The following is a 23,938-nucleotide window of genomic DNA, read 5'->3' as shown; positions in this document are numbered from 1 at the left end:
CACCTCCAGGGTCGGGGTTCGATTCCCGCCTCCATCTTGTGTGTGTGGAGTTTGCATGTTCTCCCCGTGCCTCAGGGATTTCCTCCGGGTACTCCGGTTTCCTCCCCCGGTCCAAAGACATGCATGGTAGGTTGATTGGCATCTCTGGAAAATTGTCCCTAGTGTGTGATTGCATGAGTGAATGAGAGTGTGTGTGTGTGTGCCCTGCGATGGGTTGGCACTCCGTCCAGGGTGTATCCTGCCTTGATGCCCAATGACGCCTGAGATAGGCACAGGCTCCCCGTGACCCGAGGTAGTTCGGATAAGCGGTAGAAGATGGATGAATGAATGAATGAACAAGACCCACATCAGATTATTTGCTATTAACAAATGTCTGAAAGCAGATTATTTTGGATTTTGGACTAAAAAACTGCAAAATCACATCCAGTGGTAATAAGAAACATACACAGAATGACATAACATGGCACAGATATGGCTGATTTATTTCTAACCCATACTGATTCATGCAGTCTATCAGTGACAGTCGATTACGCAGACTGCCACACTGCCTAGATTTAATCTTCATTTGGGTTGATATATTTCAGCCCTTATTGCTGACACGTTGTAACACGTCAGCAGCAGTGATTGAGAAGGTGCATGTGAAACACAATCGCTTGTGTTATGAATGTGAATAAAGCGGATTATTTAGTCTATCATCCTTTTTTTCCCACATGTGCCTTTAGAGCAGTAACTAAATGTAGATCAGTTAAATACAGATTGTATAGTCAAAGTACAAAATACACAAAAGGACAGACAACAGAGCTGTAAGCTTAGTGATTTTGGTTGGAATGAAAATGTTCCGTCTTTGTTTATAAGTTCAGGTTCAGAGGAAACACAGCATGAACCCAGTAAAATATTTTGCTCTCTGTGTCTTAACAGAACACTCAGATAACAAAGACATGGATATAAACACATTTGTTTGAGTACTTTCCCAGTAGGCTTTCCCAAAAGCATGGTTCAAAGACAGTTTACATTAAACATCAGTTAGTACTGTCAAGAAATACACTTCATGACTTAGGGTCTATCCTGTCTGATAGAATGAGCTACTTTTAGCGGTAGTACTTATGGTAAAGCTGTCAGATTTTTTGTGGTAAATTTTGATAGATTTAACTTGCAGTTAAATAAATTAGTGAGCGTATGACAATGTAAATAGAGACCAGGATACAGATAGGAGTTTAGCACATTGGCTGTTCTTCTGGTCCATAACTTGGTAAAACTTTTTGCTTCAATTTGTCACCTGTTTGTGGTTTACATGCAGGATGCTAACTGGCTAACTAACTTGTTTAACTTTATTAACTGCCTGTTCATTTCTGAGGTTATGGCAATGTAAATTCAAGACTCAGATACTAAACTACTAAATCACTAAAGTACAGATACAACTAGCTACATTAGCTAATGTTAAAACAGAATCTTGTAGGTTTTAGGGTTTATTGCTCTGTTATGTATCAAATTGCTTATTTGTGCATATCCATGATGAATATAAATATGTAGGACTTCTCAGGCCACTTAGTAATCTCTTTAGCAACATCTCATTGTAAGTTATTTTAAATGGACTGAAATTGCATGTTTGTGGTATTTAAGTTATAATATGGGCCACTATTATGGACCGTTAAAAAGATGCTATATTGATCAAGGCTTTCTGTTACTTGATGTTTAGTTCATAACAGCGTGACTGAGAAAAATTACTGATTATATTTTGTCTTCTTGGCTCTGAAGCTGAACAAGTCCTGGAGGTTCGGCAGGTTTCTTCCTATAATAAGATTTCCAAGGTTCTTATTCAAAGTCCACCACCAATCTGTTGCATATAACTGCAGTAAAGAACATTTTTAAATTATACAACTGAAATGGCTTTGCTCAGCTGCTCCTCTGGGTTCGCACTTCTATTTGACACTTAGCATATCTTTAATTACTTGTCATAAACTATCTTGTGGATGTTTAGAATTCCCAATCATTAAATAAATTAATTATTTGTAGCTTTTGACAACAAAGATGGATTTAGATTTAATGCTTTCTCTGACCTTTAGCCTTTTTTTAACTGCAGTTTTATTTTTTCTCCTCTGTCTTTGAGGCCTTCTCTCTCTCTCTCTCTCTCTCTCTCTCTCTCTCTCTCTCTCTCTCTCTATTTCTTTTTCTCTTCTCTTTCATAGATTTGTACCCTTAACAGCATGGGCTTATGGGAATGGGGGAAGGTTGTTCACAGGCACAAAGATGGGACACACGCACGCGCACGCGCACACACACACACACACAAAGCCGACCATCCCTGAGACCCTGCCCGCATTTTTTAGCCCCTTTGGAAAGTTTCTTAGGAACATGAGAGAAGTTATGATCCACAGGAAACTCCAACCCAACTGCTTGAAAGAAAGAGAGTATTCAGACAAACATTGCAAACTCAAACTCATTTAGAAGTAACGTCTTACATTAAACAAACATGCACATTTTTGGCCCAGCTACTCACATTAAACAGGACCCCACAATATACACACACACTCAGAGAAAGTGAGAGAGATCAGCTTTTAAGTCAAGGAGCAGCTAAACTCTCTTCCCTGCAACTTGACCTGCACTCAACCTGTTAAGGGTGGGGTGTTGTTCCACACAGAGTGGTGTGTGTTTGTGCATCAGTGTGTGAGTGAAAGGGAGAAAGAGAAAAGGCAGCACGAGAGTGAAGGATCATTACCAAGATCTTACAACTTAACATGTTACTATAACAACATTAACAACAAACTTAGAAGAACCGTTCCTGTATTAAACAGGGTCTACGTCAAGTACTGGAGCATTAAAGCAGAGAAAGAAGAAAAAAAATTAAAGAAGAGCATTATTATTTATTCAGACTAAAAGTATTTTCCTTGATTTTATAATTATTTATTATTCATCTAAAGCACTGCTTGTTAGATGTGTTTTTTTTTTACGGTATAAGAGTGCTTCTTCAGGGCAGTAGTGCTATTGGGTGGTATCAGATCAGTCCAGCTTTAAGAGATGAAATGTGGGTGTTTATTAAGTGCTACATTTGTGCATGTTAAAGCTGACAGACCTTTCACATTGCAGTCAACTTACATTCATAATTAGCTTCTTAGCATCATCTGATAAGCTTCTGTGGTAAATGTACAGCTAATTAAAATATTTAAAATCTTGTTGAAATTCTGCCTTCTGCTTTTTCTCTGCGTTATGTTGTGGATTGCTATATTTAGCACAAATGATATCAATGCTACAAATCAGGAGTACTAATCAGAAATAGACGTCTGCTTGCATTTAGTCATTTTTTTTTCTGCTTGCTCCGTCTGGGTGTGCATGAGTTTGAGGAAAACTGCATCTAATTAGAATTTATACCTGTTTCATATACATCTATTTTACCAAAGGGATATTCGAGATCTGGTTCTGTAAATAAAAAAGTAGACGTTTATGTTTTCATATTTGCATGATAAAATCTCCTGCTGATATAAACAGGGGAAAAAACATGGATCGGATCTTGCCAAGCTTCACTGGCAAAAACTTCCAAACCTAAATTATTAATAAGCTCCTTGTCACATGTTATTGGGCACTTGAATGCCAGGACAGTAAAGCTCATTTAATCTGTTTTATTAAATCAGATACGAGTTCCCTGTTTGTAGTGCCATTTTAAATCAGAGCTTGCAAACCACAATCTTAGATGATTTAGCTGCTTTTTGTGAACTTTCTGTGCCACTCTAAATATAAACACACTAATACACCATACAACATTTATTACTGACAGGTAAATACAAGATCACTGTGGAACCACCAGTTGGTTATTTCTACAAGCTTTTCTAATTCTAACACTGTTTGTGAGTTGTTAATGTTGCCAAAACGAATCAATCATTATGTGATCTGTGTTCTGTTCAGACTTGCACTTTCATCAGATATAATAAACTGTAGGTAGATGTATAATATTGCTTGAATATACAGTTGTTAAATGTTTAATATTGATAAACGATAGGTTTAAATGATTGTTCCTTTAGTATCAGAAGGAGTTTGAAACCGTGCTGCCAGATTTAGCATTTGGGGCATCAATTTAACCGCATATAACCGCAGGCAGAACTTTTCTACCTGCTTGTGTTTCTAAAAAGTGGCGTGACATAAAAGCTATGTTAAAATAAATCATGCAGTAAATGACATTCCCCAAACATTTAAGAAACATAGGATATTAAACATACAAATGTGTTTTTTTGCTCTTGAATATGCTGTTATACATAATACTAAAATGTGAGAATTTATTCTGACAACCATCATGAATATAACAAAGGAACGTTTGCTTAGATGAAATGTGTAACCATCTGACATGGTTCTAATCCCATGGGATTAGTGCATTGCTTGTTGCTGGGATTAAGGGTTGGTCTACTCTATACTCCGTCTCCTTTCTCGCACATACACAGATACACCTCACTGCAAAGCTTGATACAGGATAACAGATATGGCAGAAGTGGTATTAGTGATTTCACCAGTGAATTACTGCTGATCGATCATTTGACCCCCTGTGATGATGTCTTTACCTAGTGACCTTTACTGAGTTTTAATGGCTGCCTTCATTAAACAATAGTGATCTCTGCCTTCTGCTGTGTCGCTGCCACCCTCTTGATTTCCACTTCTTTCTCGCTTTCACAGCTGTTGTCAGTAGCCAGAGTCCAAAAAAAAAGTGAATCAAACCAATTTATCATGGCAGCAGAAAGGAAGTTTAATGAGCAAAGAGGAGAGAAATATACGTTCTCACAGAATCTTGTGTTTTATGCTTTGTGAAATTCATATTTCACTTTTTATCTGTCCCCATCCTCACACACACACACACACACACACACACACACACACACACACACACACACACACACACACACACTCAAGCACACACATTCTCAAACACTATAGTCAAGGCCTGGTCTACCCCTTAATCATGCATTTTACCAAATTACACTGCAAAGAAACCCTGTTATTACAGAGGAGGTTACACAGACACACATATAGAATATGTAGCGACACAGAGGCACAGATGGGTGAACAGTTGGAGGCCGATTGGTTGGTCATGACATTTTGTGATACTGTTACTTATCTATAGCTATGTGGAAGATTTTTCATGCTGGGTTGTGTGTGCTCGTTAAATCAGTCTCTCTCTCCAGCCTTAAAACATAGCAACACTGATTCATTATTTTAAAATCTAATTTTATGAGCATGTTTGTGTCTGTAAGCAGACTTTTTTGAGACATGTTGTGTGTCGCTTGGAGGGGGATGTGCTGTGGTTTACGTAACGATTTTGGGGTCCTGCTGGGACAGCCACTGGTATAAAACATGGGGGAAGGGAAGAGAGATCATAAAGAATGATGGAATGAAAGAGCAAAGGAATGAAAGAAGGGCAGAGGCAGCTGGAAAAGGGGCAGGAAGGAAAGAGAGGCAGAGGCAGCTGGACGAGAGATGGATGTAAAAGGGGGAGGGCAGAAAGCTGCTGCTGATATATCATGGCTTTGGCCAGAATGCGCAACGGCTAGAAAGCATTGTTAAAACAATTGCACTTACAGCACACTAATGTGGCTGGCAGTTAACCATAGACAATGAAACTAATATGAAATCAGGCAGGAGTGACAAAAAAGATTTAGAACTCAAACAAGCACATAATAAATTTGTACCTGACAACAAACACTATGTCCATTCCCAACACAGGCACTGAGAAGTCTGTGTTGTTCCAATAGCCTTTTCCAGGGCTCTAAAAGCTTATATTTTAGAGCCACGTAACTGATGCAGTTGCCAATACAACTTAATTTGAGCTGAACGAATAGACAAAACCAAAATAACGTGTTAAAACTGATGATAATATTTTTAAGATGTAAGCACAGAAATTAAGAGATGCTAAAATATATTTTCTCAAGGTTGTTAATGTTATTATTTTTAACTGCCTCATTTGATTGCATAATCATTTGGCCTTTAAACCATGCAGGGATGTTTGTAAAAAGGTTTGCTATTGCACCAGGTCTAGCACCAGCAGAGTGTTGATGAAAAGGAGAATTCCTCGCTGCTGTGTTGGAGACTGAGCTGACACCTTAGGTGTAAGGGAAGCTTTTTCTTTTGCTGGATTTTCTATCCAACTTTAATTGGGAAACTGGGTTAAAGCAAGGGTTGCCCCTAGCAACGGGCTTCCATGTAAAATGGCTCCCCACGCTAGACCCCTCTGTTCACACACATGCACACACACACACACACACACACACACACACACACACACACACACACACACACACACATGGATTCATAATGCTAATTATGAATAAAGCCATAACAACTTGCCATTCACCACTGTGAGTAAAATGTTTGAACAACTTTGTTCTGTATAAATGACCCTAGAAGACCCCAAATATATGCCTCATGCCTTTAAACAATCAAATTATAATGATTTATCATTTATAAAGCAACCATTTCTTAAAGAAGGTTTGTAAATCTAATCAGTGTGTGTGTGCATGGACAATATACAGTGCATAGTTGACATGAAATCTAATTTTGTTTACTTTATACTAAAAATGGCTTTCTTTGTCTTTTGTTTTAGACACAGCGTCACTCATTGCGGCCAGTGGATCAGGAGGGCTCTGGAAATGACCTCTATGATGATGAGGACTATTTCTCTGGTTCAGGCTCAGGCTGTAAGTGTTGGTGTACTTATGTAGCTGCCTGTGTGTGTGTGTGTGTGTGTGTGTGTGTGTATGAGAGTGAGTGTGTGTGCCTGCATAATGTTACTCCTTGATCAATTTTAAACATTGATTTTGTGGAAAAAACGAAGTCCCCAAAGGTTTCTATTGTAATATTTTAGAAGTAAGAAAACCAAATGTGTTAATGAGGATAAAAGTGTTAAAGACAATTTTGAGGCTTTCATGGAATTGGCCACTTTGGAAAATTCTCTCTTCAAGACAGAAACGTCTGATGCAATTTTCCAGTGGTGATATATGAAGTGGGTCAGTCTGGCAGGAGCTTTGAGAATGCTATGAAAAGTAGCAAATAAAAAAATTAGTGAAGCAAATTTCTTACATGAGTGGTCAGAGTGTGATTCCATTAAGGAAATAAATCATTTATTAGCAGTTTATTTTGAAAATGTGAAAACATTTAAAGACATTTAAAGATCAGAGATTGTTTATCCTTCTCCTTTTCAAATTTAAAAATTATGTCTTTTTTGATCAGGATGCCTGGCATTAGTCAAATGACACTGATGAACATTACTATAAAATGAACAATCGCTTGAGAATTGTCTTATGTATAGACAGGAACTAATCAATAATGGAGAATTAAAATTCAAACAACAAAGAAAAACAAAAAATGTATGTAACTGTACCTAGGGTTGTAGTCAAGACAAATGACTACAATTGACTATGCCATTGTTATGCCTTAGACGAGGACAATCTGAGATCCGACCAGGATGGAGTAATAATGGGTCCAGGCTGAAGTCAAGCTCAAATGAAACCAAGAACGAGTCAAGATCGAGGCTGAAAATCATCAAATCCTTTTCAAGGCCAAGCCTTAACTTAAACTAGTTGGCTTCATTCAGGCATTACACCAGATAATAGCTAAAAATAGCTACAGATCTACTATGAACGTAGCAGGCTTTCAGACGTTATCAGAAGCACTTCTGACATTATTCTGAAGTATAAACCAGCCATAAGGGTTAAAGCGTAATATGAAGATTATCGATCTGTGAATTAACACAAATGTTATCACATTACACAAATCAAATCCTTACAAGGAAAGCATAGTATTAGCACTATATACTGTATGTGTGAAAAAAATTATTTCGTGACAATCAGACAGCAAATCTGGATGAGTGTAAATTGAAAGCTGGGCAGCTGTTTTATTCAAGTCCTCTGTGGAGTTTCTGCACCAGCTGCTATGACTCGCTCAACACCTTTCTGTCTTTCTAGAGCTCTTCCATAACACCCTTTCCTCATGTACTTACATTTCAGCCATCACACTATAAAACACACATTAAAATATCCATCATTATATATTTTATATCTGCCTCTATTCTATCACCTGATCTGCATTCTGTAATCAGATTGCTGTAAATAAGTTCATACAGTGATTTAGATACAGGAAATAGCTCTGTGTGGTGTGTGTGCGTTTGTGTGTGTGCATTTTTTGGTGAATTTCATTCTCTAAAGGTTTTTATTAATGAAGTGCAGTCCCTTTTATTTGTGTGTGTGTGTCATTATGTTTAATATGTAGATTACAGTGTGTTTCTAGTGTTTGTCATAAAAGTTATGTGCTGAGATGCTCAAATTGCCCAACAATTTTTCAGTAGCCTTGCAGGAAATTTTATCAAGATATCATATCACACATTAAAGCAGTAAATATTGATCTATCCTCCCTTGCTCCCTCTATCCTTCTCTCTCTCTCTTTCTGCATCTAGATCCTGTGATGGAGATAGACTTGACTGAACCGAGTGCATCTACCCCTACAAAAGAGTCCCTCCCAGTTTCAACCACACAGGCCTCTGGACCCGCCCCTTCAGCCCCACCCGCTGCAGAGCCTAGCAGCACCCCGGCGCCAGAAGTAGACAGGGAGAGTGGCATGGATAATGAGAGGGAACTGGAGATGGAGATGGAGAAAAAGAGAGAGCAGCAGACTGAGCAGGAGATGGAGAGGGTGCGGGAGAGGGAAAGAGAGCGGGAAAGGGAAAGAGAGCGGGAGAGGGAGAGAGAGCGAGAGAGGGAGAGGGAGCGAGAGAAGGAGAGAGAGCGAGAGAGGGAGAGAGAAAGAGAAAGGGAGAGAGAACGGGATAGAGAGAGGGAGAGAGAAAGAGAAAGAGAGAGGGAGAGAGAACGTGAACATGAACGTGAAAAGGCACGAGAGAGGGCAAGAAGTACAACTGCCCCCATTGTTCCAAAAATGACCACAGACACTCTAATGATTGGAAACAAGACCCCCAGTCCCAATGAGGATATAGTCACCACTGAAGAAGAGGATGGTTTGTTTATTTCTACAGAAACCTCCCCCTTCGAATCATTCAGCTCAGAGGACCTCTTCACAGATGACATCGTAACTCAACCCACTGAGGTGGCTCCCATCACTATTGCTTCCACTACAACTAGGCCAATCACGACTCCTGCCACACCCAGCACCGCCCCTCCTCGATCACGAAAACCTCATCCTGTTCCCAGTATCTCTCCTAAACGTCCACGGAAACCCCAATCTACAGCCAGCCCAGCCACACCCACTGAAAGTACACGCCCAGTGCCAGCTTCTACAGTACAGGTAACAATACAGTGTTATATCAGTTCACTTTCACCCATTATAATAAGGAGACACCCATTATATTTAGGAAAGTAAAAACATATTTAAAAATAGCCCATATTACTGTTAAAATAAAAAAAGAGACTGCAATGGTGTGGTGTTCATAAGAAAGAAACAGTAGATACAGCGTTTTCATTAAATACATTTGTAAGGAACTGGCATGTTGCCAGTTTCTGAGTGCAATCTCATGAGATGACGTAATTAGAACAAAGCACAATATCTAACACCTTAATGTGATTTGGTTATGTTTGCGTTGTTACAAATGGGGAAGAAATATCTAATAATCTTTATAGCCATTACAGCATATAAGAACTCGTGAGATGGTTTAATCTAGTGGTATATTTGGGACTTACATTAACAGGAAAGTACAACAAATGTGACTAAATCTCAGTCTGTAGAGATTTCTAATTGTACAGTGAAATGTTTTTCATGTGTTTTTCTATCAGGTAAAAACACCAGAAACAGACATTAATAATGAAGTTGCAGTTGCTGGTCCCAGTGGGGACTCTGAGATCCGAGAGGAGGATGGACGACGAGGAAATGAATTAGGGCATGGCAAAGGTGCTTCGGACGTTGGTGCAGAGCCTGATTTAACTGGCAACACAATAGATACAGGCAGTTCAGCTGCTCAGCTTCCTCAGAAAAACATCTTGGAAAGAAAAGAAGTTTTGATAGGTAAGAAAAAGGGCTGAAACTCACAGTTGTTGCCCTTTTATTTGAACAGTTGAATTACGGTGATATGACAGTTTTCCCTTATGTTTATTTCTTCCTTTCTCTGTTTGACTTTTGTGATCTCAGTGTCTTGGTTCTTGTATACATTATTGTTTTCAGGGTGTCTGTGCATCTGTCAGCGATTCTAATTAGCAATATATCTCAGAAACGAATGGTTAAATGTACGTTTTATGTGGAATTATTCCCAGCAGATGAATTAATCCAAAAGCAGTTTGATTTTAGAATTAATCCAAACATGGTCAAGGTCACAGCAAGGTCAGATATTTAATATATTTTTCTTCAACAACTTCTTTCCTGTATGAAGTATATTTTTTTGTACTATATAAGAATTTTTTTAAAGTATATTTTAATTGTACTTGAGACAAATCACTAACAAGAAGGACTAGATTTGTCGGTAATGGAGGATTCCCCATTGAACTGTAGTTTATTTGTTCCTGCTTTCTCACTGAATACTTTATTGCCATGTAGCCATTACATCCAGTATTTATCAGACTAGATCACTACAGCTTATAAGCCATGTGCAGATGATCGTATTTATGTCTTAATTTTTCCACATTCATTTTCTGACTTGTGCATATGGTACACCTTTGGCATTTATATTATCATGCCATATATTTTAGTCATGTATTATTCTGCTATAAAGTCATTCTTGAAGATATACTGAAATACAACCTTGCTTCTGCACCTAACATTAATATCTGTGATATTTTTGGAGAGCATTTACTGACAGCTTATAGAGCAGTCTTGCTTTATCAACCCCATAATGAGACAGTGACTCCACTGGAGATGTCCTTATCCCCTGAGGGAGAAAACTATTTTAATAACAGTTTAACTAATAAATGTAATGTAAACCTAGTCATTTTGTATATATTGCTTTATAATCAACAATTTGGGGTGCCATGTCTCTTTACATTTTTCAGGTAATGCATGAATCTTAAACACAGCTCGAAGCTGTGCAAGAAATATATAGGAAAGGAACTAGAAAGCTTAGGCCTAGTTAGAAACCAGTCCTTAACTACTTTCCTTGTATTTGGATTAAATGGTTTGTCCATCAAAACCAACAGTCCATAATCGACTGTTCAAGTGTATACAGCACTTATATCTGCTTTAAGAAGTTTTTTCTGAAGACTCTATTTATTCAGGGCTAATTTTGTTCATTACAGCTGCCTGATAGCTACACTTATTAGCCATTTTATTAGCTAAATGTAACGTATGATTCACTTTTCAGTTTAACTAACCTGGTCCATCACTGGGACAACTATAGGAACTCCACTACATACCAGTAACCACTACCATGAGAGTGTCATTTTTGTGCTGGGAATTGTCCATCATACAAATATTATTTTTTCAATTGTGGTCTCTTTTGACCAAGGGATAGCATACAGAGGTGGTGTTCATTCACACTGAGTGGGAGGTATGGCATGTACCGTCTTCCCTGTCAATTGCCAATCATGGGCATGTCTGAGCTCATTTGTGCAGAAATGGTCAGATAGCACTTTTCTCCGAGTGTTTAACATAGCCCCGTGACACAGCATGAGCAGTAGTTCGAAAAAGATATGGCAGCTGGCTTCATGGGAGGCAGCACTTTAGCCTTCAACCACCCCCGTTGGTAGATCTTGTGTGATAGCTGAGAGCTGGCTAGTGGGTGGGAATTGGCAGATGACCAATTTAGAGAGGAAAACGGGGAGGACGTTATGGCATAACCGAAGAATGGGAGAAAGATAACTCCTGAAGCTGCAACTTTTTCCTAATTAACTTCATATAACTTTTCATCTTTCAATTTCTCTATTTGTGACAGAGTTTGGATACCCACCACCTCCCTGTCTCCTCCTATTATTCAACAATGTCTAGTTAGGGTATCAACAGGGGACTTGTCTTTTTAGAGCAAAGCAGAAGCTGCCCAGATCTCAAGAGTTCTCCCCATTACATTTATACAACCACTCTCCTTGACGTTTAGTTAAAATTATGGTCTGAACTTGAACCTTACTAGAGGACAAATTGAAATTTAAGCATTTAGTTTTATGTTAAAGCTCAATATGTAGCTAAAGAACAGGTTAAAAACAAGGCCACTAGCCAGAAACAGTTGGAAAATCTATTTTATCTATTGTGTCTACTGTGATCTAATCAGTAATATGATTTTACTTATTTCAGTAAAATGATTAAAACGTTTTTTCTTCTTTTTTTTCTCTCTGTTTCTCTAGCTGTGATTGTTGGAGGTGTAGTTGGCGCACTGTTTGCTGCATTCCTGGTCATGTTACTTGTATATCGAATGAAAAAGAAGGATGAAGGCAGCTACACCCTGGAGGAACCCAAACAAGCCACAGTCACTTATCAGAAACCAGACAAGCAGGAGGAATTCTATGCCTAAAATCCACACTCTTTCTTTTGCATTCCTCCATCCTTCTAGCCTCTACTCCCTCCGACCCTCCTATCTTCCTGTCATTTCTATCTCTGTTTTCTCCTGACTCTCTCCTTTCTTCATGAGAGTGCCTGCCACTCTGCGGACTTAGGACTTTCTTTTGAATGGGAAAAAAAATCATCAAAATAAAAAAGGCTTTGGACAGAGTTTTGCAGATCTGTTAGGGAGAGATAGGGACTCCATACATGAAAAAAAACAAAAAAAAAAACCCAAAACAAAACATTTTTTTAAGTACACGTTGCTATTGATATGTTTAAAAATTGTTGTTCTATAAAATTATGACATAAAACATTTTGTAAAGACACATGTTCTATAAATGCACAATATTCCTCTCCAGCTGAGCATGGAAGTCAAGATGCATGACAGAGGGAGTGAGGAAGGAAAAAAGGTCATGGTGGGGCAAAGAGGGTCAATGGAAAGGAATGAAAAAGATAAGACAAAGAGAGAGAAGTGGGGAAGGAATTTTGGGGCCATGCTATTCTGAAAAGGTCATGCTTCTGTCACAAGGGTCGCGTTGTGCCTTCCATTCCCCTGGTGCTTGAAGCTGAGCATGACCGCAGAACGGTGTGTGTGTTTGAGTATGTGTGTGTGAGACTGGGGTGTCATGAAATTGCTGCCATCTCTGACCTATGTAAGTCACACACACACACACACACACACACACACACACACACACACACACACACACACGGTGTAACTCCCTCTGCTGGTGAGAGAGTATGTCAGCAAGTCTGTCCTCAATGACTGTAGAATTATAACTTCCGAGCAGGGAGGCTAAAAAAAAACTCAACACAGCACATAAACATTAAGGAAACATTTGCTGTGACGGTGCGCATGCAAAGAAACAGGATTATCTATTTCTCTGTTCTGTACAAAGACAATTAGTTATCAATAGTAAAAATAATCAGTAATATATCAGCAGTTCTGAATGGATGGTAAGAGATGATAATATTAGTAGTGAAGGATATCTATTTAGCTGTGCAGTAAACGTTTTACTGGTGTAAATATCAACTCTTTTTTAATTTCAGTTTATCATGCTTTTACATATGCTTTTTATGTAGTAAAAACCTGCGCACACAAACAGACACACACATACATAAATCACTTTGGAAATAGCAATCCCAATGTTTCAGCAAAGTAAATACTGATTTTATTTAACAGCTCATTGATTGCCCCCTGCTTCAGTCGAAAAAATATACATTCCTCATGTTTTCAGTATTTTCTTGATGGTTTTTTATCAGGTAAAAAGCACAAGCTTACATGAATGTCTCACTTTCTCATTGACGCTCTCACACCACCACATCCAAACACAGTAGACACCATTAGGTGTTTAGTGATCATGTCCTCTGAATGATATAAGATTACATGAGTTAGATGGCATAGACTAAACCATTGGTACAGGGATATCAGTATGTGTTTTGGTCCAATTTAAAGCCAACAGCCTTATGTTCTAGAGGAGCAAATATTCAGCTTAAGGCATTTTATTGGAAATAAAACAGTATCTACTTTGGGATTCCACTGAAGGTCATAAGAGTTGGTCAGATTGTTTCTGATTATGTTGCAACATTGTGCTGCACAAGACGATCAATAAAACGAAATGACTGCGCTGTTAGAGTTAGGTAAAAGTGCATGATGTAGCAATAATGCAGCTATTAACATTGACACACCCATAATGCTGTCACCCTCTAGTGCTTTTGAGGGAGAATGTACAGATGCTTTCATGCAGATTTCCACTGCCTGGCCTTACTTTAAACTTAATGCTATAGACACCTGTATGTGGCATTACATGTTTGTCACATATCATTCCATGTGTTGCAGAGGTGGGTGGCACGATGAGACCATAGCACAACATTAGAGCACCGAGTGGTGTTTAATATGTCCCTCACTGCCCACTGTAGCAAATCTTTGGTAGGTAAGCTAACTAATTCATAACATATCACTACGAGGGGACATGAACGGGAACGGGCTATGACTCTTAATAGACTGCACTGAACCACATTTCTTAACACAACCTACCCATTTTATATGTACAACTCAGTACTATAGAGCTGTAATACTTCAGCGGTTTATCAATAGAGCACACAAAGACTTGAATCATGGCGTGCTTCTGAATTCATTCAAAGCAGGGGTGTCAGGCACAAGAGTTCAGCATTATTCCTTACTCAATTCATTATTTCATAACCAATGCCTTCATTAGTACTAGAAGAGAGAAAACAAAAATCACCATCACCCCTTGGATTAGAGTCTGACCCCCTGATTTAAAAACTGTGGGAAAAAACCTTGGGTGGTGTTGTAAGCGTGTGAGGTGGATGTATAGCTATCTAAGATTGTAATTTCACACCAGTGCACCTGTAGCTTTGAATAATATTTTTAATATTATTATCATAACGTATGATCATGTCATGCCTATGTGTGCATGTATGTGCCCATGCTCTTACTGAAATGTATCTTCCTGAAGTTTTTTCTTCTTAAACCTTATGGGTTTTTTTATGGAGTAGGATTTATTCAGTTAGCAGAATAATTGAAGCTAGAAGGCAATACACGACAATACAAAAGTTTTTTATGTTTTATGGGTAAAATGATTGCGCTAACTGTGATTTCTCACTTCATAAAATAACCTCCAAGACACCTTCCACTAGTGTCATTAATAGAAGTAATTACTGTAAAACACACACACACACACACACACACACACACACACACACACGCAGAGTTTGTTTTGTAACTAGGTCCTTAAGAAATTCCTTACGACCACATAGACATCATGCACCTTTTGTGATTGAGTGCACTAAGAATATTGTCACAATCTCAGCAGTCACTTATAAATGGTAATACGTTGCCTTCCCAATCAATAAGATTAGTACTTAAATTTATAGAAATACTCTACATTTGATCATACTTCAGGGATCAACATATTTTGATTGTTCACATTTTTAAACATGTGTAGCTATTTCTAGCATGGCTACAAGGTTACAATGATTTACAAGGATACAAAAAAAGACATGCACTCAGTTTCATTGAGCTATATATATTGTATTTGTCAACACAACACAAATGCACACCCACATGCCTCCCAACACCAACAAACACCTGTGGTCATTGTCTGTTTATCCTGAATGGATTTGTCTCAGTGGCAGTTTCTTTGGTTGATTGCTGTTTTCCCTGCCATCTAACTTACCCTGTCACTACCCATAGCCAAATAAAAGGCGGGCCTTCCTGTGTTTGCGTGCCAATCACAGGCGAGCATGGTTTTGATGTAAAGGTTGCCCATTGTGTTTTATACGTGCGCATTTTTAAGAGCAGAGGTTTTTATTTCTCCTCATTTGATTTGTGTATATGGGGGCGACATTCTGTCACTAATATGCCACTCTGTTCTAAATAAAAGACCTGATTGGGTACTTATTTGTCTCTTGTGTTTATTAAAACAAATGTTTACTGCTGATATTCATCATTGCAGATAATCACTTATGCGTCTTATGCGTCAGATTTTCAGATAGCACAGGACAACTTGTTTCAACGCTTCCAAACTAAATACACAAACTAGATGTTTAAAACAGTTTTTGGCTTTAAAACAATAGATATTATATGCATTAATATTGGGAATAATATTTACAGTGACATGAGGAAGAATATAAAAAATCTGTGTCCACTACAACAAATTGAACTGAATCTCTGAACTGTACACACCATGCCTCTAATTAATGCAGAGGCTAGACTTACACAACATGATGCCTTATTATTTATTTGCTGGACTATCCTTAATTCTCGCCCCACTTGACCCTCAGCAGCATGTAAACTATTAGCATCCTGGTGTTCTGTTATACGATTAGAACCAAATATTGGACCCGTCTCTTGAGACACAACAAACATGCCTGGAAAGAAAAAGCCAAGAGGGTTTAGATAATCATTATAAAATAATTGCTTCCTGTAGAGGCAATGTTTCAGAACTGTTAGCAGGCAACTGTAATTTAATTGAAATCTTATTATCTATAGAAAAGCCAACACGTAGCTTTTCTTGCTGGGAAAAATAGGTCTTAATACCAAGGTATGTAGTGGGCTAAGCCACTCTCTAATTAAAAGCCATGGCTAGCTCTGGTTTGCAGTCACACATAATTCCACTTTATAAACATATCTCAGAAGATCTTTGTCTCAAAACATCCTAGATGTGAGATGTCAGTATCTTCTGCAAATCCAATTTTTCTGATATGAAAACAGAATAAGACTCCAGAGGCCTTCAGGGACAGGGAGGTCAACTCCTGTAGAGAGGTCAACTCCTCATGCTGAAATGCACTGCAGTGTAATTTTTCCTCCCTATATGTATTTATGATTATTTGATTTCTAGATTATATGGTTTATTTCTTAAAAAAAAAAGACAAAACATTTATTGATTTCCTATTTTGGCAAGATAAAATAATAATAAAAAATAGATAAAAAGATTTCTCCTTGTTGAATGAATGGACCCCCTACTTTTGAAAAATGGGAAAAAAATTGAATTGACATCTGGTCATTTTATTAGGTACACATACCATGTACTGTGGATGCTTATTATAATACACAATTACTTACTATGCCACAGCTGTGACTGGAAAGGGACTAGTTTAGAGTCAATACTGAGCAGATTATTTGGCTCAGGGATTATTCATTACTCTCAGCATAGTGATTTCACTTTTTTACCTAAAGGTTTTAAAAGAATTTAGTAAATCCATCATGCATCTCTCTCATTCTCATTCTCATTCATTCACATACATACATACACATACACACACATACATACATATATATATATATATATACACATACATACATACATACATACACACACACACACACACACACACATATATATACTGTAGATGTTTAGAGATGTTGCGCGTGCTGACATTTGCGCGCGTCATTTGCTGGTCACGTGACAAACCTTTCTCACCTGTTTTAGGTTAATTGAAATTAACCCGCACTAATTATCTGATTTAGATTGAACGTTGTCGTTTACCTGGCACTTTTAGCTCTAAGCTAATTTAGATAGGTAGTTTGAGTTACAGGCTATTTGCGCAACAAGATGACCGAAGACTCCCTGTTTGCTAGTGATTACGGTGTGTAAATTAACCTAAATTAGACTCTAATGGTTTAATAAGTGCATAATTGGTGGGTAATTGTTAGCTGGGCGGAAGTTCAGTATAAGATGCTATAAGAATAAGGTTTTGATAGCTGTAGTTTCAGCTTAAATAAATGTTTTATGTTGTTTTAAATATTTCTTTCTGTAGCCTGTTAAAAAAAAAAAAAAAAAGGTGTTAAATGTGATATTTAGTTCGGTTGTAGCTTCTAAATAATGACTCGTTTCAACCTCAGTAATATTTTTGCTTATTTTCGTCCCATGGCGTTTAGTTTGAGCCTGAATTTAGGTTTGTGGGAACATTTCATTAGCAGCATGTGCAGCTTTCTAGACTTAAGCTGGCACCATATGAAGGGTAGGCTTATGGAAACCAAATACAAAAACAGAATACTTATCCCATTAATTGGTACAAGATGAACAGCCACAATAGCGAAACTACAGCACTGGCTTTATATTTGGTCTAAATCCCTACAACGCTATTGTAATGATTCAAATCACCACGAGCTTATTAAAGAAGCAGGGTTCATAACATCTGCATGAACAGCACTGTGCTGTCAGCACATGACTTTGATTTGATATCAGGGTGGAATAATTGTTGTCTTCTTACATTTGCAAACCTGATCAAAAGTTATTGTTTACAGACAGCCTGTGTTCTTTATGTGAGGAGGAAGGTGAAAGACCTTGTCTGGCACTTGGTGTTACTGAACAACAAAGAAATGTGGATGAAGAAGCAGAGCTAAAAAGCACCCATAAAATGAATTCTATAAATGAAGGGAAAAAAAATGGTAGTGAAATGGAAGAAACAATGACGCACAGATTTTTTGAGATGGATGATGAGTATAATCATGAAGAATTTGCAGGGCTTGAAATGGGTCAATGTAAAATAGAAATGACAGAGGAGAATAAAAGCAAGCATGATGATGGTAAAGTGAGTGATGTGAGTGGTGATCTGGACCCTCCACTACAGGAGGAAAAGAGTGTCCTACAGCTGAATTCAAGCAGCCCAGTAAATCTGGTGATGGTGTGTGAGGAGTCTGGTGAGAGTAGTGTAAATGAAGAGCTCATGCTGTGTCCTTCCAAGTCTTTACCCCTTTCACAAACCTCCTTGATCTCTGCTCCTCCCTCCCAGAATCCTCTAACTCTCACACTCCCATCTAGTAATCCTTCTGTGCTTCAGCTACAAAAACAGCCAGTGGGTCAGACCCAAGGCTCGGTGCCCATGCCGATGTCACAGTCTTCCTGCTTGTCCAAGCGCGTGTATGAGAGCAGTCCCTCTGTTGAGCCCAAAACATTTACCCATTCTGGGCAGCTGGAGGTGACGCTGCAGCAGGTGTACACCACACGTCGCTACACCCGTTTCACCAGTAGATCTGTGCCATTAAATTCATTACATCCAGAGACTAGCTCCCAGCCCTTACCATGTGTCAGCAACACCTCTCTTCTGGCACCAGCACCCAAAAAGAAAACACGGACCTCCTACAGCACTGGTGAGTGTGAATGTTTTTTGACATATTGTGCTTTCATACAGTATGAACACCTTTGAGGGTGGCACAAGGGATAGCTATGTCCAGAATACTCACTTCAGGGTTCGGGGTTGGAAATAAAATATATTTAAAAATTCTTCCTCGGTCCATGAGAAGATTACATTCAACTGTTCTTTCTAAAGGTATACTGATGGGTGGATTCATAGCTTGCAGATAGGATTGATATCACACACCCAGTTCTCTCAGCTTTGTATCTGACACAACATGCACAATGTGGTGACTGAAAATGAATGAACAGTGTGGAGGATGTATTTGTGTGTGAATGTGTGTGTATGTCCCTATAGATCAGTTGGAGGAGCTGGAAAGGATGTTTCAAGATGACCACTATCCAGATGCTGACAAACGGAAAGAGATTGCAATGTCAGTTGGTGTGACACCTCAGAGAGTCATGGTAAGACATGTCACATTACCAGGCCCTCCTTTCTTTTTTCATTACACACATCTCCAAATTTAAGTAATGACACTGTGCACATACTCTTTCCGAGGTTTGGTTTCAGAATCGTCGTGCGAAATGGCGTAAAACCTCCAAAACAACAACAAGAAGGCCTCCCATGCCCCGGACCCAAGCTACAGCCCAAGCCCCTGTCCACAGGTTTTTCTTTTGAAACACCATCACCTCTAACAGTGCTGACTGCATCTATATTTACCTGTTGTTTTGTAGGCCTTCTGTTTTCACAGGTCCTGTGATTGCACCCCTACCCCCCCAAACAGGAAACACACTCCCTCCTTACAGTACACTGCTCAACAGCTGTACCAGCCCACCAGGTCTATTCCATACCCACACAATATATAATTCATAGCTGTATTCAGATATCTCAGATTTGATTTATTTGATTGGGTAAGACTTGCTGAAGTCTGAATGTGTACATCTAAAAAGAAAAAAATTTTTTCAGTTATATTTCAGCTAAATTTTACATTAAGTCTAGTTAAACAGGTTTGTTTATTTGAGAGGATTTTGCTCACCTGTAGTGATGCCAACTTCAGTCACAAATATCTTGACTAAACCAACCCTTATAAACCTAAAGGTTCCAATGGAGTTCCCTGTAGAGATTTATAGATACACTCAATAAGTACTTTATTCTACTTTCACCTTGTGAACAACACAGCCTTTGCATAGGTGTACAGGTGTTCCTAAATGTCAGAGTGGTTCAAGCTTTGTGAAAGACTACAGCAACTTTGATAACCACAATTGTGTTGAGTAGCATCTCAGAATGTACAACATGCCAAATGCTGAGGCAGTTGGGCTACAACAGTTGAAGAACATGTGGGATCATCTGTCAGGCAAGAACAGGAAGCTGAGGCTGCAGTATACACAGTCTTAACAATACTGGACAGTTGAAAACTGGATAAATGTAGCCTGGTTTGATGAATCTCAATTTCACCAACCTTCATGGCCATAATTAACCCATATTTTGATGGCCACTTCCATCAGTGCTCTTCACTGGATATGAATCCAATACAACACTTTTGGGAAGTGGTAGAACAGGAGGTTCAAAGTATGAAAGTGCACCTGAAAAAATCTTGTGGAATCCATGTGGTGGTGAACTGAGGCTTCTTTTAGTGGGGGAAAAAAATAGGCCCTACCCAGTATAAGCATAATACATATACTGTGCCCAGTGAATTTGTTTGTCTTTACACATTTGTGGTCCACTTAAATAGGAACACCTGTATACCTGCACATGAATGCAGTTATCTAATCATACAGTCATGTGGCAGCACCACAATGCTTAAAACCATGCAGATACAGGTTAGAGCTTCAATTATTTTTTTTTAAATAATATTTTAAGTGATTGCGTTACTGTATCCTTCCTGGTTGCTGGCCATATTCATTTGACCCAAAAAAGGCTTTTCCACCCATTGAGCTGTTGTTCAATCAATATCTTTTGTTTCACTGCATTCTGTACAAGACTATTAAAAACTGTTGCGTGTAAAATATATATATATATGTGCACGATTTTGTGCATTGTGCTACTGATTGGTGAAATTGTGAGTAAATAGCTAACACATAAATTAGAAGTGTGTATGTGTGTGTGTATATAGATAGATAGATAGATAGATAGATAGATAGATATGAAAATATTTTCTACTTTTTACAAATATATCCATATTTGAATTATGTTTGGGTTATCCATGTTCCAGGCTGTGTGGATTTGGCAACTAATGCATCTCAGGGAAGCACAGGGGATTATAAACATCCCCTTATGCAGAGTCCACCACCTCTGCGCCGTGCCTCACTACCGTTCTTTGCTGCATACAACCCCCCTACACATACACTGTCTGTGCTTCTTGACACACCAGAGCACAGTGAGGCTCAGTCCTTTAGCCTGCATGCTGACCCTGGGTGAGTAACAAAATCGGCAGTTGCAAAACCCTCATACACCACTAGAGTGCAAGCTGCCACACTTCTCCCTCACTTGCATGAAACATTGAAGGCTGAGACTCTTTTAATAAATAACATGAAACAAGTAAAGTTCTTTGCTTTTACATGGTATATTACAAAAAAATAACAAGAATGTACTGTATTGCAGGTTTAACTATGATTCTCTGGGCTCTTCCGCTAAGTATGAAGCTGTTGCCTCTGGTCCTGGAAACACTCAGTCCTACCAGCTCATGACATACCCCCAACAGTCAAGCACATTACTTCCTCAGCAACATAGTACTCTTCTTCCCCAACAAAGTAATAATGTACTCCCACAGCAGCCAAACACGCTACTGCCACAATACTCACGAGTATCATACCTCACCCCATCTCCATATCTGACCCCTAACTCAAATGAGGGCGCTGCCACTTGTGTGCCACTGAACTCAGGAGCTGGCAGCAATCTTCTGCCCTGCACCAACGGAGGACATGCTTACTTTCAATGCCAAAATGGTAGCCAGATATTACTGCAACCTGGGCTACAGGGTAAGAAAAGAGCCTGTGTACATACACATACATTTGCTAAAGAGGGTATTTTGCGACTTTTTTGAAACTTGTCTGTTTTTGCTTGTGTGCGCACAGCTTTGCAGACATTCCCATGGAGTGGGGACATGTACAGTCATTCAGTTCAGGTTCCACATACTGTTCTAAAGCCCCAGTTCTCATCCCATGGTCGTGAGAGCCACTATCCTTCGCTTGTCCCACCCCAGTCTTACATCATGCCTCAGGGGACATCATGCCAAAGCCTGGTTAAACCTACCACCACTGACCCCTTGCTGGCCAGTGTCAAAACAGAGCTGGAGGAAACAGGACACAGTCAGCTAGTCAAAGTTAGCGAGGCAGAGACCATTTTCCATTGTGACTTCTCACCCATTCACTTCTGACATGTGAGTCTAGATGAGCTATTGTGTTCTTTAAAGGAGCTATAAGGTTCTAAATTGTTATTTCTCTGCTAACATAAACACGACATTGCAAAACAGAAAATACCATTTGTGATGCTTTTGCATACCACATGTTTGCTATAAGTCTGGTCTAATGAGACACAGCTTTGCATTGTAACTCATGATTAATGGAAAGAGTCATAAGAAATGTACTAGGGTGGCAATAAATCTCTAGATATTACCCAAAGAAAACTTTCCATTATATTATTTATACTTGGGTGCACAGCTCATTTCCCTGGAGATGCATATCAAAAACATGTGGGAGTATGAGCTTTTTATTCTGATATTAGTTCGAGCTGGCAGTTACACATGATGCTCAAAGGACAAAGAAAGGCCGTGTTAGTGGCAAAATGGGAGTATCTTCAATTCAGTGGGTTCCTCACATGGTAGTGTGCAATCACATACCATGTTCCTTCATTGATCTTTGGTAAATGCTTTATACTGATTGGCATGGTTGAAATTAATTATAAATTTTTATTCATTCATCATCAGTAACCACTTTATACTGGTCATGGTTGCAGTGGATTCAGAGTCCATCCTGGGAACACTGCGTGCAAGGTGGGAATGAACCCTGGATGACCCACTAGTCTATCTCGGGGCTCCTTACACTGTATTTTATGTAGAGCTGAGTTTTTTAGTAAGATTGCAGGCAGGTTCCAACAACAACAATAGCAGCAGGAGTGGTATAATAATAATTATACAAATCACTCCAAAAGTTAATGTAAAATAAATATAGGCAGGGTTTTTGGAATCAAACATGAGTGTATTTCAAAGAAATAATGATTTCAAAGAATGTTTGATCTTAATCTACACACTTGCTGCCAAGGTTAATTATTTAAATGTATTAATTTATAATTTACAAATTTGTTTGTTGTACTACTAAACATTGCTTTCTCATGTCTCTACTCTAATAGTGCATGCAAGTGAGTTCTGAGAAGTTGAGAAATTGTATGGTTGTGTTTGTTCCTGTGTGAAATGACTTCCTGTTGTGTGTTTCAGGGCCATCAGCGCTAACTGAGGAATATGAGAGTCTGCAGTCTATTTATGTTTCTGTGTTTTGTGGGTTTTTTTTGTTGATTGCAGGCTTCATTAAAGTGGCCTTAACCTCTTATTAGTTTAACTTGTGTCTTTTCTTTCTTTATGTCCCTGGACCTTCATGGGTCTATGTATTGTAAATATCCAAGCTATACAGTTTGTGCCTATTTTAGTTCTGGAAGTGAGATCATGTAATCACTAGAGGGCTCTGTTTCACCAAACTAAAATAATTAAGAAAAAGTCGATCACATTTAAATATTGTTTGTTCAGTTTAAATTATTTTCAAGTAGCAGTTTTAACATTTAATTTTTTAGCACTGCTTTTACTGACAACATTGTTATAGTTACATTACAACCATTACTAGTGTTTCTCTATGTTTGAGTACACGGTGGTGCCCTTAATGGGTAGGTCAAAATAATCTAATATATT

The 23,938-nt window shown here is 38.6% G+C and overlaps 2 protein-coding genes across 5 annotated transcripts in view; both read left to right on the top strand.

Annotated features, from left to right (window-relative positions):
• Nucleotides 1–15,858, top strand: part of sdc3 (syndecan 3) — a 29,761-nt gene extending 13,903 nt beyond the window's left edge. The window contains exons 2-5 of the mRNA XM_060897106.1: nucleotides 6,578–6,671; nucleotides 8,426–9,270; nucleotides 9,756–9,984; nucleotides 12,243–15,858. Coding sequence (XP_060753089.1) covers nucleotides 6,578–6,671; nucleotides 8,426–9,270; nucleotides 9,756–9,984; nucleotides 12,243–12,409 — 1,335 coding nt within the window. The 3' untranslated portion in view covers nucleotides 12,410–15,858. The remainder of the gene's footprint in view (nucleotides 1–6,577; nucleotides 6,672–8,425; nucleotides 9,271–9,755; nucleotides 9,985–12,242) is intronic.
• A 1,558-nt stretch (nucleotides 15,859–17,416) lies between these two features.
• On the top strand, nucleotides 17,417–23,492 carry LOC132864152 (homeobox protein NOBOX-like). 4 transcript variants are annotated; one of them, XM_060897431.1, is made up of 10 exons: nucleotides 17,848–17,925; nucleotides 18,212–18,591; nucleotides 18,700–19,057; nucleotides 19,399–19,505; nucleotides 19,600–19,706; nucleotides 19,776–19,879; nucleotides 21,254–21,455; nucleotides 21,643–22,019; nucleotides 22,116–22,420; nucleotides 23,474–23,492. In XM_060897431.1, exons 1-9 carry the CDS (start codon nucleotides 17,886–17,888, stop codon nucleotides 22,415–22,417), a joined length of 1,977 nt encoding a protein of 658 aa, XP_060753414.1. In that variant the 5' UTR covers nucleotides 17,848–17,885; the 3' UTR covers nucleotides 22,418–22,420; nucleotides 23,474–23,492. The 4 variants fall into 4 exon arrangements, with proteins under 4 accessions (XP_060753412.1, XP_060753414.1, XP_060753413.1 ...); XM_060897429.1 differs by lacking the exon at nucleotides 17,848–17,925 and adding an exon at nucleotides 17,417–17,550 and having other exon boundaries at nucleotides 18,212–19,057; nucleotides 23,474–23,491; XM_060897430.1 differs by having other exon boundaries at nucleotides 18,212–19,057; nucleotides 19,612–19,706.
• The last annotated feature ends 446 nt before the right edge of the window (nucleotides 23,493–23,938 follow it).

The sequence above is a fragment of the Tachysurus vachellii genome, chromosome 21, assembly GCF_030014155.1.
Source record: "Tachysurus vachellii isolate PV-2020 chromosome 21, HZAU_Pvac_v1, whole genome shotgun sequence".
Classification (NCBI taxonomy): Eukaryota; Metazoa; Chordata; class Actinopteri; order Siluriformes; family Bagridae; genus Tachysurus; species Tachysurus vachellii.
Note: the sequence above shows the minus strand (reverse complement) of the source record. Positions and strands in the feature narration are given on the sequence as shown.